Source organism: Fukomys damarensis, unplaced genomic scaffold (genome assembly GCF_012274545.1).
Source record: "Fukomys damarensis isolate Sample0158 unplaced genomic scaffold, DMR_v1.0_HiC HiC_scaffold_25, whole genome shotgun sequence".
Lineage (NCBI taxonomy): Eukaryota > Metazoa > Chordata > Mammalia > Rodentia > Bathyergidae > Fukomys > Fukomys damarensis.
The window spans coordinates 27,263,220-27,284,383 of NW_022900937.1; the positions used below are offsets into that span (position 1 = coordinate 27,263,220).

Sequence of the window (21,164 nt, forward strand, 5' to 3'; positions counted from 1 at the left end):
GCTCCGGCTGGGACCCCAACCTGCTGGGGCCTAGACTTCAAATGTCAGAGAGCAGAAGGGACATCATTCTGAGCCCAGGAAGATAGCTGGGTGATGAGCATCCGAGAGACAGCCTCTCAGGCTCATGAGAATCAAAGCCCACCGCGTATGTGAAGAGAATCCCTCCAATAAAGAGTCAGCTGTTGGCAGAAGCTGGCATTCCTGATATATCTAGATATCTCATTGGGTTTTGGATTTTCATTTCCCTACTAACTACTGAAAGAAAATGTGTTAAAGTGTGGCTTCATGATACAGCTACATCTTGGGAACAAGAAAAACAGCAATCATCACTCTGACTACTCTCTGGTTTGGTGCCTAGATAGCCCTTGACTGCAGTGGGTCTGAATGTATGGTGCTGACTTGGGCATCAGTATTACTTGAGAACCTGTTAGTTCAAAGTTTCTGAGTCAGAAACTCTGGAGATAGGACCAAGAGTCACCTGCAGATGATTCTGATCCTCCTGAAATATAAGCTCTTTGGCATTTTTTGATATTTATTAAATGTTTTATTAAAATTCTTTACATGAAAAAGAAGGTACACAAATACAGAATACATTGCGATGACCAAGGCAGTACTCTACATGACAAAAATCAAAACAACACGAATTTATGAAGTAAATGTACTGGCACTGAACAAGATATTTGAAATTTAATCCAGGATGCATATGCATACAGTGATCTGACTAGAGGCATGCGCAAAACAAATTATTTCCTTGACCACTGAAATGCAAACCATTCTGACCATAAACTGCCTAATTGCCCTGGTGAACATTTTGAGAGACCTTCTATGCAACAGGAAAAGAACTGGCACCACACTTAAAGACTGCAAAAAGAATCAAAACATATTTTAATGCAATTCTGCATAAAATATACACAATCTTACTATTTGAAAATTTAAAAAAAGAGCACCCTGACTAAAAGTGAAAACCTCATAAAAGGAAAGTGGTCATTATTTGTATATCTTTGCTAGAAAACTGGTAAGATTTTGTTGAGGGGAACAAGGAAGATATCTAATGAAGTCATTCATTTCAAATTTGTTCAAAAAGATTCATAAAGTTGTACATTGCTGCTTTTACCATCTTAAAATATTATAACATGAATACACTTTCTACTATTTTCTGGAGAACAAAAGAGTAACTTGAAGAAAGTGTTTCTCAAAATGAGGTCCAAAAACCCTGAAGAGTTCTAATGTGGGCTAAGTAATAAATATGTTTTAATAAACTGTCTGTGGAATTATTCTGCGTTCTGAAATACCCTAGAGCAAAGGGTAGTGCTTAAAAGCAAGATAATAAACATCTTTCTGACATGTTAGAATTATCTATAATTTTATTTTGTGAATGCTGCTTTTTGTTTACAAACAAGTTCCAGGCATTTAGAGAAACATACATGCCTCAGAAATGAACATGTGAATGTCTATAAACAGTTTCCTTTATGTTTTCATTACTTTCAAGTTTAAAAATTGAAAGAAAAGACAATATATGTCTAAAAGCTTTGGAAAAGTTACATTTCTAATGAAATGGGGCACTTCAATAAAGAAAAGAAAATTGATTAAATGCCTACAAATTTTAAATCCTTCTAAGTTTAAAACTAGGTAGTTCACCTAAAATTAAATTTTACTAATAATGCCTCATTGTAACTTATTTAGACAATGATGGTTACATTTCAGGTCCTTTGCATAAAAATAGTACTAAGACAGGAATATTATATCTGGCAACTTTAAATAATGAAATGCTAACCAGTAATATCAATAAAAATATTTTGAATAATTTTGCCCCTGAAATGAATTCTACTACATATTTCATGTGTTATCCTACCAAAGAATAATAACAAACTTAACTAAGGAGATAGAACTATAATAAATGTATTTTATAAAGATTAATTAAATATGGCTATAATTTTTTAGATCTCCTGAAGGCTACATAAACTGGCTCCAAAAAGTAGAAGTAATATGGTTTGAGATTAACTACATAGGTAAGACATTCTACTAACAAGACAAATTATTTTCCCTTATAATGAAAAACTAGAAAAAGTATTACATGGTCTCCATTCAACAAATGGAATGTGTTTCCAAGTTTGTTTAAGAAGCAACTGCCTCATTGTTATTCAAGTCAAATAGTAAAAATCTCCTCTTATCAACAAAAACATTCAATCTTCCCTATTATGGACTATAAGAAGCCAGTATTACATTGAAATATAACTATACAAAATAAAATCAGCTTCTAGACATCTATAAAATGGTTAATTGAACACAGTTGCTAACAAGTTTTTTCATGCATTAAATAGCAACATAAGCAGAATACATAGCTGAAAAATGAGAGTTAGACCCATTCTTCTTCACACATCGTAAGATGATTAATATACTCAAAACCTGCAAATTCACATCCATCAGTCTTCCTCACGATGTCATTATCATCTGGGGTGAGCTGGAGAGGTTCATCAGCAAATTGAAGATCACAATTGTCCAAACCAATTCCCCCAGACATATTTGTTTTAAAGGGAGACACCACCTGCTTTTGCTCCATCATCTCGCAGTTAACGTTTTCAAAAAATGGTTAATATACTCAAAACCTGCAAATTCACATCCATCAGTCTTCCTCACGATGTCATTATCATCTGGGGTGAGCTGGAGAGGTTCATCAGCAAATTGAAGATCACAATTGTCCAAACCAATTCCCCCAGACATATTTGTTTTAAAGGGAGACACCACCTGCTTTTGCTCCATCATCTCGCAGTTAACGTTTTCAAAAAATGGATGCCCCTGGAATCAGCAAATCCCCTTTGAGGACAGCAACCCACTCGTTCCACTGGGTCCCTGTTCAGAAAACTCTTCAGAACACTTGCAGCTTTTATGGACAAATAAGGAGATAAGTGAATGGTTCTTTCCAAAATAACTTCCAGGAGATTCTTGTTTGCATTTTGGTCAGGGTTGTCAGAGCCCTCCACAAGACGGAATGGAGATTCCCCAACCATCATCTCATACAACAGCACTCCAAGAGTCCACCAGTCCACACTGAAGCCATACTCTTCCCCTCTTATAATTTCTGGAGCCAGGTAATTAGGAGCACCACAGAAAGTGCTGGTCATGTCTCCTGGCTCTAAGCCTTGCTTACACATGCAGTAATCGATGAGTTTAATGCACCCTTCAGAGTCGACTAATAAATTGTCCAGTTTCAAGTTTCTGTACTGTATCCCTCACTGATGGAGATAGTTGAATGCTAAACTGATTTCTGCAGAGTAAAACCTGGCATGTTCTTCAGGAAGTATTCCTTGTTGCTGCCTATGAAACAGCAGATCTCCACCATTTACATAGGCTAGAAGAAAGAACAGTCTGCTTTCTGTCTGGAAGCAGGAATGCAGTCCAACTAGGAATGGACAATTAGATGCCTGCTGTAAAATGCGCTTCTCTGTCCATACCCGATCAGTGTGGATGAGATCTTTTTTCACTGCTTTCATCGCATACATACGATCCGATTGTTCCAGCTGAACCAACAGTACTTTCCCATAACTTCCTCTGCTGCTCACACTGAGCAAATCAAAGTCCTGAAGACCTAAACCAGGTGAAATTTTTCCAGTTTCCCCAGTGTTCCCTGCCTCATTCTCTTCATCAAGTTCTTCTAAAGCCTCCTTACTTGAAAGATTCTGTTGGATCGCTGTCTGTGCAGGGTGTGAAGCCATGGTTGATGGAGCCCCTGGCACCATGGGCTCTGATGGTGGAGAACGCTGCCCACAGTGAACTATGACAAGTCGGTGGCACTTCTTGTGCACCGAGAGTTTACACAGGGTGCACTTACACACCTGGCGTCCAAGGCCCCCTACACGGTCTGTGCAGACAGCGCAGTGAGCTCACCTGCTGAAGCTTTGGCTCGAAAAGCATGGCAATTTGCACAATGCAGCTTTAACCTGCGGCCTGCGGCTCTGTGGCCGATGGATGTATCTTCCGGTGGACAAGGCACTTTAGGATGTTCTGCTATACAAGGTGTTGCATTAACTAGGAGCTTAGAATCTTTCTTTAACTCAAAGAGCATCATGGCCTCTTCTAACTCCAGCTGAGGTGACACAGTGTATGGGACTCCTTCTTCCGCTACCCAATCTGTGGTGAAAAGCTGTTTATTGTCCAAACACCACACATCTTGATCTTTATCACAAAAGCCCTCAAAGGAGCTGGAATTCTCAAAAGACGCTGTCATAATGTCTCCTCCCAAGCTCAGGACCGATGGGGTAGAGGTGTGGGTGGTGGAGGTGCCCAGGAAAAAGGAGCCATAGACGGGTTGGCTGCCCAGAAAAATGTGCAGGAAAGGCTTGGTGAATGAGTGTGGCCTGGCTGCCTGCACGGACCAGAGTGGTCGGAATTCCGCAAGGCTCTCTGTGATGTTGTTTCCAATAGTGGCAGCCAGGCCTGGTTGGATGTACACCAGGATTCTGTGCGTCTCTCCGGGGCTGGTGTCTATGACTTCAGTCTCCTCCCCTGGACTTTGACTCTCTAGGTTTTCTGTGTCCAGCTCTGGGGAGACCTGCCTAGAGCACCTGGGTGTTTCTGGGCGTGGTGATTCTTGAACTGAGCTCTTCCCAGCTTCTGTGCCAATCGTATTTGGGTTTAGGGAGACTTCACTGGGGCACCTTGACTTTGGTAGGTCACTGGTGGTCAAGCCGGGGAGACCTTCCCTGGGGTGTCTGTGACACAGTTGTGTCACTGCTGCAGTGAGGCCTGCGGCGTCTGGAGGGTGTCAGCCGTCTTCTCAATCTTTCACAGACACTTTCTCTGCCTGGGGTCCTGGGGCTGCGGCCTCGCAAAGTGGGGAAGCAGCTCAGCATGTTCGCTGTTGCCCATCTCTGGCCAACTGAGCTTGGGCGACGGCTGCTACTGGATTGTGATGCCCGTTGGCAAGGGTTCCACGTTCTGTTTGGAGATGTTGCCTAGGAAGTGAGGCCATGTCTTGGGGTTCCACAACTGCAGTCCCCCTTTGATAAGACAACCCTATGGCCTATCTTTTTCTTCATACTAAGTAAATCAGTGGCTCTTAACTTAGTATATTATTTTTATGTAACATTTTTTTAAGTTTCTTTTCTGTGTATCATCTGTCTGTTCATTTGTCACTTTTGAATAACTAGGACTTGCACCCTGCGTCTCCACACAAACTACAGGTGTATCCTCAGGGTTTTCTCTTTTTTCAGATAGGCACTACAGGTTTTCCTAAGTCACAGAAATCATCAGACTGGATTGCACCCTCTGATCTTCTTGCCTCAGCCACCCAGAGTGCTGGTATTGCAGTCACACACCATCCTGCCTGATTCAGTGTGCTGTTTAGAAATATCCAAACTAGGAAGACTTTCTGTGATATCAGGCATTGGTGATATTTTCAATTGTAAAACATATGCATTGACACTTTGCATGTGATGAGCACAGTATCAAGGGGTCTTTAACATATAAAGCAGGCAGTGCTGAGGATTTACACTTAGAGAACTGAAATTTAGGATGTTTTTCTTCCATTGATTGATTGTATCATCATTTCCATTTCATTAGGTAGAGTGAGACTTTCTAGAAATTTCCACAATAATTTTCCTTAAGAGATATGATTGTTATGGGGAGGGGAGGAAGGGGTGAAGGGAGAGCAGGGAGAAGGGGAAAAAAAGGAGAACCAAGACCTGTCATTTAAAGTTCCAGGATCCCAATAATGAATGTAAGTGTACTTTATGCCTAAAATGTACCAATAAACTCAATAAAAAAAGAAAATGGAAATGGAAGGAAAATAAAGAGAAGATTTAGAGATTTCAGAGATCTTGAGGAAGGTGGATTCCAGGAGGTCTGAGTGAAGATCCGGCCTCAGGTCGAGTGGTGCATATTCTGGAAGATGGGCTCATGTGAGCTAGAAATAACAGGGGCATTATTTCATACAGGACACATCAGTCGTGATTGGGCTCCAGGTGTGGCGCAGAGCTGTTTGAGGAGGGGGAAATGCATTTGATTCCCAGGATGATTGTTCATGAAGCCATGGTAACACCTGCAGTGTAGAGGTCTATGTGTGAAGACTTCTCCTCACCTCTGACTTCAGGAACTGTAACTCTGTGGGGTGAGTGTCCTTCTGTGCACTGTACACACACTTTACAGAAATCCATAAACACATGAATGACATTATGAACTACATTGTTATGTGTGATCATTTAAAGGAAGCTTAAGAATAGAAATCTTTCTGATCAATAAGGAAATAACTGAAATAAAGCAAAGAAAATATATAAAGGCAAAATTACAAGAATCTGTTAAGGCAAAATGATTATTATAAAACAGGAGTATTTTATCTTAAGTGTGCTGCATTACTGACACATAGATGGAAAATGCGACGGAGAGAATGCGGAATTAGGAAAAAGAGGAGAAAAAGAGAGAACAAAAAGTCCAAAGATAGAATCTTACAATTCTCTGTTTATACATCCCATAAAGAAAGTTCAGTTCCTACTCATGTTCAGAAAATATGGACAGAAAGCATTCACTGGAGTCTTTGACCCTGCCCTGAGTCGAGTGAGGCTGCCTCTGTGTCCTGCTGCCCTGAACAGAGTGGTCCACATGGTGCTGGTGCTGATCCTGGGACAAGGCCTCCTGAACTGGCTACGTAAGAGAGTGCTGTGTGTCCTCAGGCCCTGTGGAGAGGGATGTGAAGGATTTAATTCCCTAATCTGAAGCATTTATTTCTGCATGAGACAACTCCTTGTCATGGGGATGAAAGTATCAGATTCATTTTTAGGTGACAAAGATTCAGCATTCAAATGAAATGTAAACTTGAAAATTGCAAGAAACTTTGAAGTGCATACAAGTCATATTTACTTATTTAGCAAAATCCAAGTTTAGGAGATGAAGGAAGCAATTATGTAAATATGTACTTGTGATATTAAATTTAAAAGACAATCTTTACTTGGAACTTGGTTACTTCCTAAGTCGTCTGCAGCGTATGTGCTGCAGGGTCTCCTCAGATGATGGTAAGAGTGAAAGGAAGCCACAGGGGCGGACAGGAAGCCCTCACTCAGCTTCCTTCTCTGCACCTGCTCCTGGGACCTTTCCTGGTGCTCAGTGGATCATTCGCGCCCCCTGCTGGTTGCGGCCGCCCTGAAGGGAGGTCTATGTCTGGCCTGCCTTGATGTCCTCTCTTGATTCTATTGCACAGTCATACAAAAGCTTGTCCTCGGATTTCAGACTGATAACTTGGAGAGACAGCATGTTCTGACTTTTGTCTCTGGAGATGCTCAATTGGCCTTTCATGGAGTCTATTTTTAAATTTTTCAGTGCTTCTTTTTATTAGCACAGTTTGCAGCATTCAGTAGTTACATTCATGGTGAGGAGTCAGTACACGAATATAACCAATTTTATTCTTCTGTATCCACTTCTCTTCCTTTCCCTCTCTTCTTTCCTCCATTTCTTTGTTCTTTTCTCTTTTACAAAATATGATCCAATTTCCTATAGTTTTATTGTTATTTAATTTTTTTCTCAGGTAAGAGAAGTGATTTGATATTTAAGTGTTTGTGTTTGATTTATTTCACATATATAATGGAATAATTTTGTAGCTATTCCTTGGACAGAGGACTAGTATCAATAGTATATTAAGAACACAAAAAGTTTTCAAGAATAACAAATCCACAAAGACTGAGAAAGATTTGTCTTCACTTAGAGCAGGAGAAAGAGAGTGAAACGGAAGAACAAAAAGAGATGGCTAAAAATGGATGGTATTTCTTTGGCAATTTAGGAAAATGACTTAAGAAGACATTGTCCTGATGAATGTAGTTGTTTTAACAGGAAATGTACTGATCAATAGTGGACATTTTACTTTAAATTGATGAGACTGCTGACACCTGAAGTAGTAAAATAAATTCAATGAAAAGATTTCCTCCAGGTTTAGTTACACAAGGTTAAAAATATTATAAATGTTATCTAAAATATTATATATAAATGTTACCGTGCATGAAGAAGACCTAATGAAAAAGACATAGGGCCCATTATTGTTCCACTTACAGAGAGAGAAATGATTCACCAGGGAAGAACAGCAAGGAGAATTCAGGTGAAGTCTCCCCTGGGCCCCAGGGCCCCTGCTCCTGTTTTGAGCCCCTGGAAGGTCCGGCTCCTGGGCATCCTGATCATGCTGAGTGCTGTGCTGTGGTCCTCAGCTCCCTTTGGAGGGACTCAGCGTCCCCTGGTTGCACTGGGCATGGCCTGCTGGTCCTGATCACCGAGAAGTGAGGTTTGCGTCTGGGCTCCGACTGACTGCTTCTCACTGCGGATTCCAAATTCCTACCAGATTTTCACCAGGTTCCCTGAGACTCCTTAGGATCTGGTCCTCAGGACCTCAGTAGAATCAATTTTATCTCAAGTGTTAAATTGTGTTTTGCACAGATGAGAACATGTTCTCCTATTTAAACACATGTGACAAAGGAGACACATCAGAGGTAAGGACAGATATATGAAACCAAAGTGTCTGGAAATAAGTACTGTGTTGAAAGAAGACTCAGATCCTAACAGGAAAACAACTTGGTTTCCCCTGCATCCCTAGTGCACCCTGTGAGTCATGAACGGCCCTGCAAGGAGGTTTGTGTCTGGGCTCACACTGATGTCCCCTCAAGCCCACACGTTATCCACTCACTTCCACGGGCAAATTTAGTATCTCTTGCTCACCAAAAATTACCTTCTAAGACAGCAACAAGGAAAACCCAGCTAAGCACAAGCTCACGAGTTTGCCTTCACTCGATATCTTTTTCATAGTAATGCCCAATTGTGTCCAATGTGGTTACTGAGCCCTGCTGAAGGGAAAACTAATTACTGGGTATTTCTCCAAAGATGCTGGGTTGACTGTCAGGGATGAAACAGAAGTTGTGCCTCCATTAAAAGTGCACTGTCCTGCTATTCTGTTCCCTTGCCCGGGGCTGATGACTCCAGCTCCTGAGTAATCACTACTGATTCAGTAACCAGAACATGCAGAGTTGAGGGACAGGCCAAGTCTCGGCTTTTGTGGCTGCACCTAGAAGAAGACAGTGGGGCTGTGAACAGAGTGAGTTTGGAGCTCAGATGAAGCATCCGCTCACCCTTCTGTCTGAACCCTCGGACACTCATATCTGGGAGCCGCCACGAGTAAAAAGATGAGGCAGAATTGTTCCAATTTCTTTCAGATTAGCAATACAAATCCCAGGCCATATCTTGTATGCAAAAGCATGAGGGAGACATGGGAGGTCTGTGTTTTGGAGACAGCCCCTGGGTGGAGGATTCTGACTGAGTCTTCCCAGAGCCATGTGCTGTCCCTGCTCCACTGCCTAGGTCCTCTCCCTCCAGGACAGGACTTGTGAGGCAGAAGCTGCTTAGAGCTGGATGAGTTCTCAGATGAAAGAGGGCTTTGCATCTATGGAAAGTAGCGCACAGGGCCCCGGGAGAAGAGCACTGTAGGGTTCAGAACTGCAGCGCATATGTACATGTGTGTGTGCGTACTCACAACGTACATCCATGGTACAGGTCCATAGGTGCACATCGACTTCTGGACACTGCACCAAGTCCATTTCCTTTCTCTGTATGCTCATTGTTCAAATGTGCATATTCCAAAGGTTTTTAAATGTGTGTTCCTTATTAGTATTCTACACATTGGCCATACATAATTGTTACATTTACTGCGAGGAGTTAGTACAATTTACATCTTCATTCTTCCTTTTGCTGTTCATCCCATTCCCATCCTCTTTCTCCCTGCTTCTGTCAACTCTTAGTCCCCTTTCCACTCACAAAAGTAATGATGAAAGTAGGACATCATGAAAAGTTTTCAGGCCCACAACTGAACTCGGTCGTACCATTAAATTCTGAGCAAATCTTCTCAAATATGGAAATGTCAATTTTACAGGCTTTGAGTCACTCCTTTGACATGAGTGTTTCCTTGTGTGTGTGAGATGCATTTACACAAATCTCTGTTCATGAGTTTCTATGGAGAAAATACTTTTTCATCTCAAAATTTCTTCCCATTTTTTCTGAATCAAAGTAAATATTTATACTTGTGTAGTGTCATTTTTAGCCTTGTCAAAATACATTTCACTTCTGTACTGAGGTTTGTTTTTCTGTACTAACATGAGTTGCTTGGACCTCCTAGAATTATAAACTTCCCATTTCTTCCGAATTAATGGCACTGATAATTTGCTTCTGCCATCGGTGACTCTGTCTCTTCTCTATTGAACTTATATAGATTTAGTTTCAAGGAATCAAAAAGTTGTTTGCTGCGTTGCACTGGAAAACATTTTATTGAATCCAAATATACACAATAGTAAATAAGAACTGGACAGCAATAGAAAATAGGAACTGGACGCCTCTAAAAAACAGTGCCCGTCACATCCCAGAGCAGAAGTCACTTCAACAACTCACTTTGTGTTCAGCTCTGAAGTTCACGTCCATCCTTATTCTCTGTCAAGTGGGGAACATGAGTCAAAGCCCAGCTACATGCTGGAGGAGGAGGAAAGGAGAAGGGAAGGAGAAGGAAAAGGAGAAGAAGGAGAGGAAGAGGACGAAATGCAAGGGGAAGGGGAAGAAGGGGGAGAGGGAGGAGGAGAGGAGAAGCCTGGAGCCCAGTGCATCGATATTCAGACATAGGGCTTAGAGAGGTGACCAGATCCTGTGGGCAGCACCGTCTTCAATAGTTTAGTCCTTTGATGTGGTCTTAGCCGAATGGGCTGTTAGAAGCGCAGCCCTCCTTTGAGTTAAGTAGGTCATGAGGACCTGGCTACTGGATTACGTCTTATTCTCAGCCTCTCTCCCCCTCCTCTCCCTTCCTCTCCCTCAACTTCTCTCTCCCTCTCCCTCTCTCTTTCCTTCTCTTCTTCCTTTTCTCTCTGAGAAGACTTTAACTTTTTTGGAAGTATATCTCATATTGGTATCGTTGAATCAAATGCAATTTCTATTTCGAGCTTTTGGAAGATTCTCGGAACTACTTTCCATAGATATTGCACTTGTTTACATTTTAAAAAATCATTGTAGAAGAGTTTCTTTCTCCACACATACTTACCAGCATTTTTAGCCTTTTGTATCCTACATGATAGCCATTCTGTATGAAGATGTAGTCTTAGAATAGTATTGATTTATATTGCTTAATTACTAAAGATAGTGAACATTTTTTTAATAACTACTTAGCCATTTATCTTTCATTCTCTTGTAAACTGTCTAATTTTCTTGTCTATTTTTTGAGTGAGTCATTTATTATTTCTTTAGGCTGTCATTTGTTTGTTGTTATTGTTGTTGTCATATGGAGGGGCAGGGATCAAATTCAGGACCTTGAAATTGCAAGGCAGGCAGCTGCACCATTGTGCTAAAGCCCTGCCCCTTTAGCATGTAGGTTTTACATAAGTTTTTAGAAGAGTCCCTAGCATTTTCCCCATTTTTATGTTTATCTTTTCACTGTGAGGGGAATTTGCTTTGCTGTACGGAAGGTTTCGAATATGATACAGTCACATTCGTTGATTGTTCAAATTATTTCTGTGCTAGTGGACTTCTGTAAGGGAAGTCTTTGCCAGTGCCCATGCCTTCAATTTCCCCCCTGTGTTATCTTCCAGAGGTTTCCAAATCTCTGATTCATTTTTATCTTAGAACAGAGGCAGAGATATGGAATTCAGATTAGGCTTCCTCCAGGGTATAGTCCCCGGGGGAAGACACGCTGTACACAGGAGGTGGATCTAGGTGGTCTGGCCTGAAGTGTTTCCTGAAAGGGATGTTTACTCGACAGCTCGGGTCTGCTCGGACAATCTGTGAGCTATGTGAACCATTCTGTCCTGTTTGTCCCACCTCCTAACAGACCCAAAGTTCACAGCATTGACACAGGAGGATCACAATGAAGTTATTTGAGTTAACCCTTGAGAAATGCTTTTAACTGCTAATAGAAAGGCAAACAGTTGGTGAATTGCAGAACTCCATATAATTAACAGTTTTGACGTCATTTAAAACTCTAAACTATTCATTACTGGATCAATAAAAATAGAACAAATAGGAAATGGAAAATAAAATTTCTGTTTGGCTCAAATTTACCTCTTCTGGATCAATTTCCAAAATATTCAGGTCATTGTATTATCATGATATGCGCCTATCCGTATTTGGAGTTTTACAAGCCACAATAGCTAAACTGTCAAAATGGCCTACGTATTCTTCAACAGAAGAATAAATAAAATGGTATTTAAATACAAGGAGCAGTAGTCAGCCCTAAAGAAGGATAAATTTGACTGTTTTGAAGGGAATTCGATGGATTATGAAGCCATCATGCTGTTAAAGGAGTCACACACCAATGTGAAAATACTGCATGGTTCTCTAATATTAGATGGCAAAACAATAAATAATTTAAAAAAAAATATGGAGACCGGTTAAGATACAGAGAAGCGGAGTCTGCAGAGAGAGCCTTGGGCAAGGAGGTGGTGATGGGCTGGGGACGAAGGGTTCTAAAGGTCATCGAAATGCAAAGACTCCACACTAATTCAGCTGGTTCAATTTAATTTTTATTTAATGAAAATATATCTTAATTTAAAAGAAAAACTTCGGACCTGGGATTTATCTCAGCTCTTCGGTGGCCTGCCTTGCAAGAGCTACGACCCGAGTTCAATCCCCGGCACAAAAAAATAAAAAATAAATAAAAGAAAAAAATACGAAAACTTGAAAGGCAGGGCAGTTTACTGTCCATGGAAAGGACCTGAAAAGAGTTACAATTGGCAGAATTTTGCTGTGCAAACTGGGAATGTGTGCACCGATGGCTCATTTTTTTTTTCTGCAAGGAGATAATCTAAAAGCAACTGAGAAAATAATCCTATTTTGGGATTTTGAAGTTGAAAGTGATTTTACCACGTATAGGAATTTGCACAATGGAATCTGGAACATGCAGAGCCTGGATCAGAGCAGCCTTTCTTTCAATGTTTGTCATTGTCAGAGCAATGATAAATCTTTACCTACTGGATAATGAAATACTTAGAAAACGTTAAGTGATAGATTTAAGAGAGATTTCCTAAAGAGAACCATAATTCTACAATAAGTAACACCAAGAATTAACAAACTGAGATGACATCAAATCAAAAAGCATCTCCACACTGAATTAGCAGAGTGAAGAAACAATGGACACGATGAGGAATTTATTTCAAGCTTTTCCTCAGAGGGAGGAATGATACCTAGACTGTATGAAAAACTCAAAAAGATTAGATCGCCTAAAAGAAAAGACCCAGTCAAGAAACAGGCAAGTAAAATGTACAGGTACGTCTCACAGGAAGATATACAAGTGGCCAATGCATATAGAAAAAGATATTAAACATTCCTGGCCCTTAGAGAAATTCAAACTAAAACAATGTTAAGATTCTATCTTCGGCCAGACAGAACTGCCATCATCAAAAAAAATCTACTAGTAACAAATTCTGCCATGGCTGCAGGTAAAACAACACCCTCTTTCTTTGTTGCTGGGAACGTAAACTGGTCCAACCACTGCGTAACTCAGGACAGAAATTCCTTAAACAGCTCACATTCGAAATTCCATAAGACCCAGCTCTCTCTCTTCCAGGTATCTTCCCGAAAGAGCGAAGCACATCGTGCTGCAGCAAAATGTGCACACCGGTGTTTATAGCAGCACTGTGCATAAGAGCTAAATTCCGGAATCAGCTTGTATGCCCATCAACAGAGGATGCATGTGGTACTGAGAGTTAGTGGACTGTTACTGAGCTATGAAGAAGGACGGATTTCAGACATTGTAGGGAGATGGATGCACATGGAAAATATAATATTGTGAAAAATGATAGGACACAAAAACTTAAATATCATACAGTACTTCTCATTTGAGTGAGGCAAAATATAAACATAAAGCACAGTAAAGAATGGAGGAGATGAGAATAGGTAGATCTCTTGCAAATGGGAAGGAGTCCAAGGGAACATAGATGAAAAAATAGGAGACATGAAAAAAAAATTAGGATATGTACGTGCCATGTACATGAACCTGAAAAATGAATATAAACTTTATTTGTCAGAAACATGAGATAAGTTCAATAATATCAACATGAATAAAAATGGAGAAATGAGATGGGTGGGAGTCAAGTTAATGATGAATAGGATACAGAGTTTTTAAAGGATCCAGAGGCATCATATACATGCAGCCAGTTCTGATGTTCATTGTAAACTGGCTGTACTACAAACATATACTCATAAAAAAGAAAGTAAATTATTTAAAAATCCTAAGTCTATAGAAGCCTACACTGAAGAAGTTCTTTAGCAATGTTGGGGACAGGAAGAGACATCCACAGACTCTAACAGCAAAGCAGACCCAGTATCCTGCACCTGGTGCAGGGCCCAACAAGAGCTCAGTGTGTCCTGCCTGCCCCCTGCCGTCCTGGGAGCCCCTGAAGGGAGGTTTCCGTCTGGGCTCACACTGATTTCCCCTCACTGTGTGTCTTGCACAGTAATATACTGCTGTGTCCTCAGATCTCAGGCTGCTCAATGATAGTGAGACTTGGCTCTTGGAAGTGTCCCTGCCGATGCTTACTCGAGATTGAAAGGCTGGGCTATACTTTGTGTTTCCACTAGCCCATATCACACCGATCCACTCCAGTCCATTCCCTGGAGCCTGACGGACCCAGTGCACATCATAACTGGTTAAAGAAAATCCAGAGACTGTGCAGGTGAGGGTCAGAGTCTCTGAGGGCTTCACCACGCCAGGTCCTGACTCCTTCAGCTGCACCTGGGACAGGACACCTGAGGACAAGAAGCATCACCATCAGTCAAACGCACCACACACCCTGTGCCCACTCCCTCTCCTGAAACTCAGAGACACTCACAGCAGGGAGCCACCACCAGGCAGAGGAGCAGCACCAAGGACTCCATGCTGTATGAAGGCTCCTGTGAGAGGTGATGGGGGCTGCTCAGCCAGCCCTGGCTTTTCATCCTGAGCTTGGGGCTGCTTTGCATGGGGAAGCCAGTGAGGGTGTAAGAGGGGGACAGAGGGCAGGGTGTTCTGGTCCTTCCCAGGAGAGTGTTTTGCTTATGATGACCAATTGCCCTGGGGAGAGGAACACCCCAAAGACACTGTTCTGCATCTTCTGTGGTATTCATACTTCTACACACAGATAAATTGAGTTGGAGCAAAGATTTTGTTCATTTTGAGCACAGTGTTCATTCGCAACTTTAACGTGAAAGTGTCCATGTCCCGAAAGGGTTCTGATGTGCTGAATGTATTTACTAAAGCGTGCCTTTCCAGGGGAGAGTTTGTAGTGAGGCAGAGAATTGTGTATTTGCTGGGCTCTTGTTGGAGATAGAGAAAAATATTTAAGAATCTGACTATGCTTTCTGTCTTCTTGGTGCCATGCCTGTCCACCTCTCCATGACTGCCTTTTAAAAACGTATTGCTTCATCCTTGAGGGTAGTCTTCATAGACAACTTCTAGATCTTATTCCCTACATTTTCACAGTTAACTTATGTGGAGAATTTTCTTGGAGTTCCTGTGTCTCTGTCTCAGCTCATTCTTGGCTTTTTGTAATCAGAGATGTCTACTACTATCTGAAAATGCTGGGACCTCTCATGGACTACAGACATTCTGACCTTTCCTCTGAGAACCCTGCCCCTGAGGACTCATGGCTTCACAATGACTCAAGTTTCTAAATGTGCAGCCTGAATAGAATGTTTGGAAAAATCACCTCAGCAGCTCACCTTACACCAGTCAGAGGGAGACAGGAGGAAGATGTAGGGAAATACTCAAGGAGCAAGGGCATATGAGACTTGGTATCTGGCTTCATCCCCACCTGCCTCTCAGAGATGTTGAATGTGCTGGGATCAAGAGGGCCCTGCTCTGCGCACACAGTGCAGCTCCTCCTGGCCCTGACCTTCAGATGGCCCCAGAGAACACCACAAATGGGACCACATTCTGTGTTGGAACATCCCGGTCCTTGTCTCAAAAACGAAGATAGAGAAGGCCAATACTATCAATAATGTAAATGAAGTGTTCATCTATTTCTGATGAAAACATTCAAGGAGGATTCCAAACTTGTCCACAAATTTTTACATCCACTGCCTTTTTTATGTGAGAGATCCAGATGTGTGTGGAGGTGCAAATCTATAATCCCAGAAGTTAAGACTGTGAGACAGGAGGATTTCTATGAGTTCAAAGCCAGCCAGGGCTACATAGTCAATCCAAGGCCATCCTAAATCACATAGTGAAACTCTGTCTCAAAAAATAACAAGAAAAACAAAAGCAAAGCAAGTGAGATTAGAGATCGTTAGATACTCTAGCAATGGAAAACATTCCAAAATACTGGTCATGAGAAAGCCTTATGTGAAAGACGGAATACAACCTGAGACCCAACAGCTTAGTTCACTTAGGTAGCCAACCATAAATTAAATGATATATGTGCTATGTTTTAAAAATAGAGTATAAAACATTCAAAATCCACAGGCAGGGGTTCTCTGAATATCACCTGATCTGTATGATCACAGAAACCTAAACTGACATGTCTTTTCCTTGTATATCCTTGAAATCTCCACACCAGAGCCTGGATGTACAGGTGTATCCGTGTTGTAGCCCATGGTTTCAGCTGGCATTATCCTTTCAAGTTTAACTTTGAGGCTTCAGAGTGTTTACTCTGTATATCCCTGTCCTACCAGCATGTCCTCCATGATGGTGACAGTGTGTGTTCCCTTCACACCTCATGCCCACTGCATGTGCTATGACATCTTGGCTGCATTTCTTGTTACTACGTGCATGGCATAGTGTAAATCTCTGAAGAATTGTAGGTTTCTTTAATTCAAAATCTCATCATCTTTTATTTTTTGTATACATACAATTAAAAAATAACTCTACTCTCTATTGAGGGAACATGAGATGTTGGTGAAATGAATGTGTCCAGACTAAGATTTCACCGTTGTGTCGTACCAGATTGTAGGGCTGTGCTCAAAAGTTACAGGATGGGCTTTGTTAATGGAGTTTCTAGGTCAGCCTGTTGGTCCTCTGTGAGGATCATATGTCTCCTTGCGGAGTTTTTAGGAATTGACCAACACTTGAGTGAATGAATTCTGAGAAGAGCAGGTTCCCCTCCATCGTGTGTGTGAGGTTCATTAACCAGGAGAGCCTGCACAGAACAAACCACCATTGTCACCAATCTGCAGGGATTCCCCAGCGGACAGCCTGCAACTGTGCCTGCACCTCCAACTCCCTGTTCTCCACCTGCAGCCCACAGGGCAGAGCTGGGTCTTTCCAGCCTCCATGGTCCTGTGAGCCAGTTCCCAAGGAAATGTCTCTTTCTGTGTGCTGTCACTACGTGTCTGGTTTATCTCTGCTGCTCTGGAGAACCACATCCAAGGCAGCCCTCCAGACAAGCCGGGGACAATGAGAGCAGTAACCCAAATTACTTAGTATTCCTTTATAGCACTAGCTGTAAAAGACATGTACCATCTAAATCATTGCGAATTTTAGGTTTCTTCACACGTCTGAGTGCAGTGTGTTTATTCATTTTTCCATTTTTGTAATATTTACCAAGAATTTTTGGTAGAGATATGGAACACATGTTCCATTTTTAATTTAGATTGTGTAATTTCATTTTCGTTAATAAAGAGAGGTAAAGGCCAGGCAGTTATGTGGATCTCTTCCTGGACACAGCTTTGTGTTTACTGAATTTTCCCCTTGGTTTTATATTATTTCCTGTTATTGATTTTTAGATTCCATCTCCTCATTATTAAAGTAGAATCTTGGCATCGTCCTGATCCATTCAACACATACAGAGATGTACAGAAGTGTGTGTGAGGGTGTTACCATCAGAAACCCAGTATGGAGGAAGGAAGTAAGGTAAGGGGAATAACACGAATCAAGATGTGATAAGCACAAACACCTACTTTCTAAAGTGGAAGTAAATATTATGTACTACAAACAAGTCTTAAGACAAAACTTTAATGTGAAAAACTGACAATAAATACCATGTTAAATACATGATAGTGAGTTGACAAATGTCTCCGAAATGGGAATAGGATCAAGAGACTGGGGGGTCAACAAAAAAGAACTAAAATGTGCGTGTGTGGGGATTGGGTGTGGAAATGAACTTATGTTCACTAAAAAATTTCTTCACAGAAAATTATAGCTGTAAGAAAGATATTATTAAGTATAGAAGCATATTTGATCATTTTAGGAAAATTTAAGAATACATGTGTGATGGAAATACAGAATTAACTGAGACAAAAGTGAGATAGAATATAGAAAATGTATGAATACAGAATTATGAGAATCTTCTTAGAAAACTGAATGTTATCGTACTTGAGCACTTTCCCTCATGTATTCTTCATCTTTTACTGATACATAGATTGAATCCTAGTGATGAGAGATGAGAAAGACAGAGGAGAGACACAGAGAGAGGGGGGATTTAGAGGGAGAAGTGTTACAGTCTGTTTTAAAATTGTTACAATTTCTAAAGTCCAGAGGAAAAGCATAGGCCCAACCCCTGCTCTGCCCCCTCCGATAGAGAGAGCACAGCAAGGCCCCTGGACTCTGCACTGAGTCCAGCCCAGTTTCTCTCTTCCCTCCTCCCTGAGCACGGGACTCCACAAGGTGCTGGTGCTGAGCCTGAGGACCGGACATCCTGAGGTGGCCAAGGATAGAAGAGAGAGCTGGGTGTTTTCAGACTCTGTCAATTGGGTAGGGAAGGACTTCATTCCTTAATCTGTATCACGTATTCTTGTATGAGACAATTCCTCACACTTGAGAAAAAGTTAGCAGATACAATTTTTTATGATGATGAGTTGTCACTGAAAAGAAACTGCAGTTGACAAAGTTTCCAAGTTACTTGCGATCGTGTTTGCCCGTGTTTGAGGTCATCACTCCAGGGACCAGGTTTACCCATCAAGTGCAAGTTAGATATATGAGGTGAAACTCCATACTTCAATAAATGTAACGGAATGTTCACTTATACTTGGATACTTCATTGCAGCTCATACATTTAAAGGTTTGCTCAGGTCGTGTGATGTTAATACTGAAGGGAAACCCCAGAGGCCAACAGGAAGCCCTCACCCCTCTGCTGCCTTCTCTGCACCTGCTGCTGGGGCCCTGCCTGGTTCTCCATGGACCACAGCGACGCCTGCTGGACTAGCGCGCCCCTGCACGGAGGTTTGTGTCTGGGCGCACACAGAGGTCCCCTCACTGTGTGTCTTGCACAGTAATACACGGCCGTGTCCTCGGTTCTCAGGCTGCTCATTTGCAGATACAGCGTGTTCTTGCCGTTTTCTCTGGAGATGGTGAATCGGCCCTTTACAGAGTCCGCGTAGTATGTGCTACCACCGTTATAGCTGATGGCTGAGATCCACTCCAGCCCCTTCCCTGGAGCCTGGCGGACCCAGCTCATGGCATAGTCACTGAAGGTGAATCCCGAAGCCAAACAGGAGAGTTTCAGGGACCCCCCAGGTGCCACCAAGCCTCCCCCAGACTCCACCAGCTGCTCCTCAGCCTGGACACCTGCAAACACAGAGACATCTTGCTCAGGAAACTGTCACACACGTCCACTGTTTACACTCACGCCCTCAGTATCTTTTGCTCTAAGTAATTTACCTTTCAAAATTACAAACAGGAAAACCCAACACATGGTAAGGTCCATGTTACGCTGCCTGTGTTCAATCCTGATCACCAAGTGGGAGGAGGACCTGGGCATCCAGGGCTGGGCTCTCTGCAGAGCTGCAAGGACAGGGCTGGGCTCTTTTTTACAGTACCGTGTGCCCTATTTGCATGACCTCCTGCTATATAGACAGCACTGGGGATGGATAACTCAGAGAGGGCAGTGCCCACATCCAGTGAGAGTGTGCTGGGATAGTGTGGTACCAATGAATTCATTTATCCTAATAGGAAAACACATATTGAGATAATGTATTGAATTTGTCTCTTCATCTACTTTTATTTGTCATGTACACATAGCATGCATCTTTCTATTAACTTTGTCTGCTTGGAAAATGATGAAAGTAAAATTCGTGTAAAATTATGAAAATGTGGGACACAGTTTCCTCTTCTATAGCAGAGGTGATGCTCCGTAAATGTTCTCCACACTATTTGGGCGTAGGCTCTCCGAAGTTGTCAACGAACTGCTTCCTGTTCCAGGTCCTGGACAGAGAGGGGCACCTGGTGAGGTTGCTCTTCCCCTCTTTCGGTGCTGAGCACAAGTGTGACTTTGCTGAGTTTTGCTGTTTGCTGAGATGAAACAGATCCAGTGTTCATGTGGATGCCTGTCCGTGAATCTCTCATTTTCAACTGTCATAAACTCGCTCACTCTTTATCTATATTTAGAGATAGTTTATCCGTGATAGCTTCATTGGATAGAACACGTAAAATGCCCAGCTATGAAGTGTGCACCTGAGAAGTATTAACACACAAGTGCTCTGCCACATGCACACACGGACAGAGCAGGGAACACACGTGTCATCCTGCAGTGTTTCCTGGGGCTCCTCTGCCATCCCTCCCTCCTGCTGCTTTCCTCCTGCATCCTATCTCCAGGCAGCTGATGACCTTCATGTTGCTTTACACTAATTTTCCTATTTCAACATTTACAGCATAAATAAACATAAACAGCACACACCACCTAACTTGATCATGTACATCTCAAATTCTTTTTCAAATATCAACACATATCTATGTGAGTCAGCATTCTTGGATATTAATGCTGATTAATTTCCCAATGTATGCAACTAGAGGCATGGATACAGCTCAGTGGTTGGCTTGCCTACTGATTCTGAGGCCTTGATTTTCCTTCCCAGTATGGAAAAAATACACAGAAAGTTAGCAATGTGAGAGAAACAAGATGCAAAACATTTCAATTTTAAAAGGAGATGGTGAAAAAGTAAAAAGAGTCTACAAAAGGCCAATAACATGTCAATAATAAATCAGTACATATCAGTTATAACCAGCAATGTCAATGGCCTCAACTCACCAATCAAGAGAAATAGACTGGCAAAATGGAATAAGAAGCAAAATCCAATAATATGTTGTATACAAGAAACACACCTAGTACAAAAAGAAGCCTATAGTCTGAAAGTGAAAAGATAGAAAACAATTCTCCATGGGACAGGAGCCCAGAAAAAAACAGGGGTAGCAATCTTATTTGCAGACAAAGTAAATTTCAAACCAAAACTGAATATAGTACTATTGATGTAGGACAGTACTG

At 41.8% G+C, this 21,164-nt stretch overlaps 2 protein-coding genes and 1 gene segment (V, D, J or C); all 3 read right to left on the reverse strand.

The window, feature by feature from the left end:
* Positions 1-2,356: 2,356 nt before the first annotated feature.
* LOC104856751 (protein kinase C iota type-like) lies at positions 2,357-10,434 on the reverse strand. Its single transcript, XM_010616239.1, is given in 5 exon segments — positions 2,357-2,589; positions 2,789-3,895; positions 3,898-4,752; positions 7,976-7,991; positions 10,405-10,434. Coding segments are annotated over 5 exon segments (2,241 nt in total).
* Positions 10,435-11,646: 1,212 nt separating this feature from the next.
* LOC104856752 lies at positions 11,647-14,991 on the reverse strand. Its single transcript, XM_010616240.2, has 3 exons — positions 14,823-14,991; positions 14,243-14,739; positions 11,647-11,817 (listed from the first exon to the last, which is right to left on the reverse strand). Exons 1-3 carry the CDS (start codon positions 14,950-14,952, stop codon positions 11,647-11,649), a joined length of 798 nt encoding a protein of 265 aa, XP_010614542.1. The 5' UTR covers positions 14,953-14,991.
* Positions 14,992-18,986: 3,995 nt separating this feature from the next.
* On the reverse strand, positions 18,987-19,672 carry LOC104856753. The segment is given in 2 exon segments: positions 18,987-19,471; positions 19,565-19,672. Coding segments are annotated over 2 exon segments (585 nt in total).
* Between the last annotated feature and the right edge of the window lie 1,492 nt (positions 19,673-21,164).

Excerpts from the sequence above, each read along its gene's own strand:
- LOC104856752 (XM_010616240.2), bottom strand. The coding sequence starts at position 14,952 with ATGCAAAGCAGCCCCAAGCTCAGGATGAAAAGCCAGGGCTGGCTGAGC. Across the intron at positions 14,740-14,822 it reads CCTGGTGGTGGCTCCCTGCT|GTGTCCTGTCCCAGGTGCAG; the intron begins GTGAGTGTCTCT and ends TCTTGTCCTCAG. Across the intron at positions 11,818-14,242 it reads TGCTAAAGAACTTCTTCAGT|GAGGTGGGACAAACAGGACA; the intron begins GTAGGCTTCTAT and ends TGGGTCTGTTAG.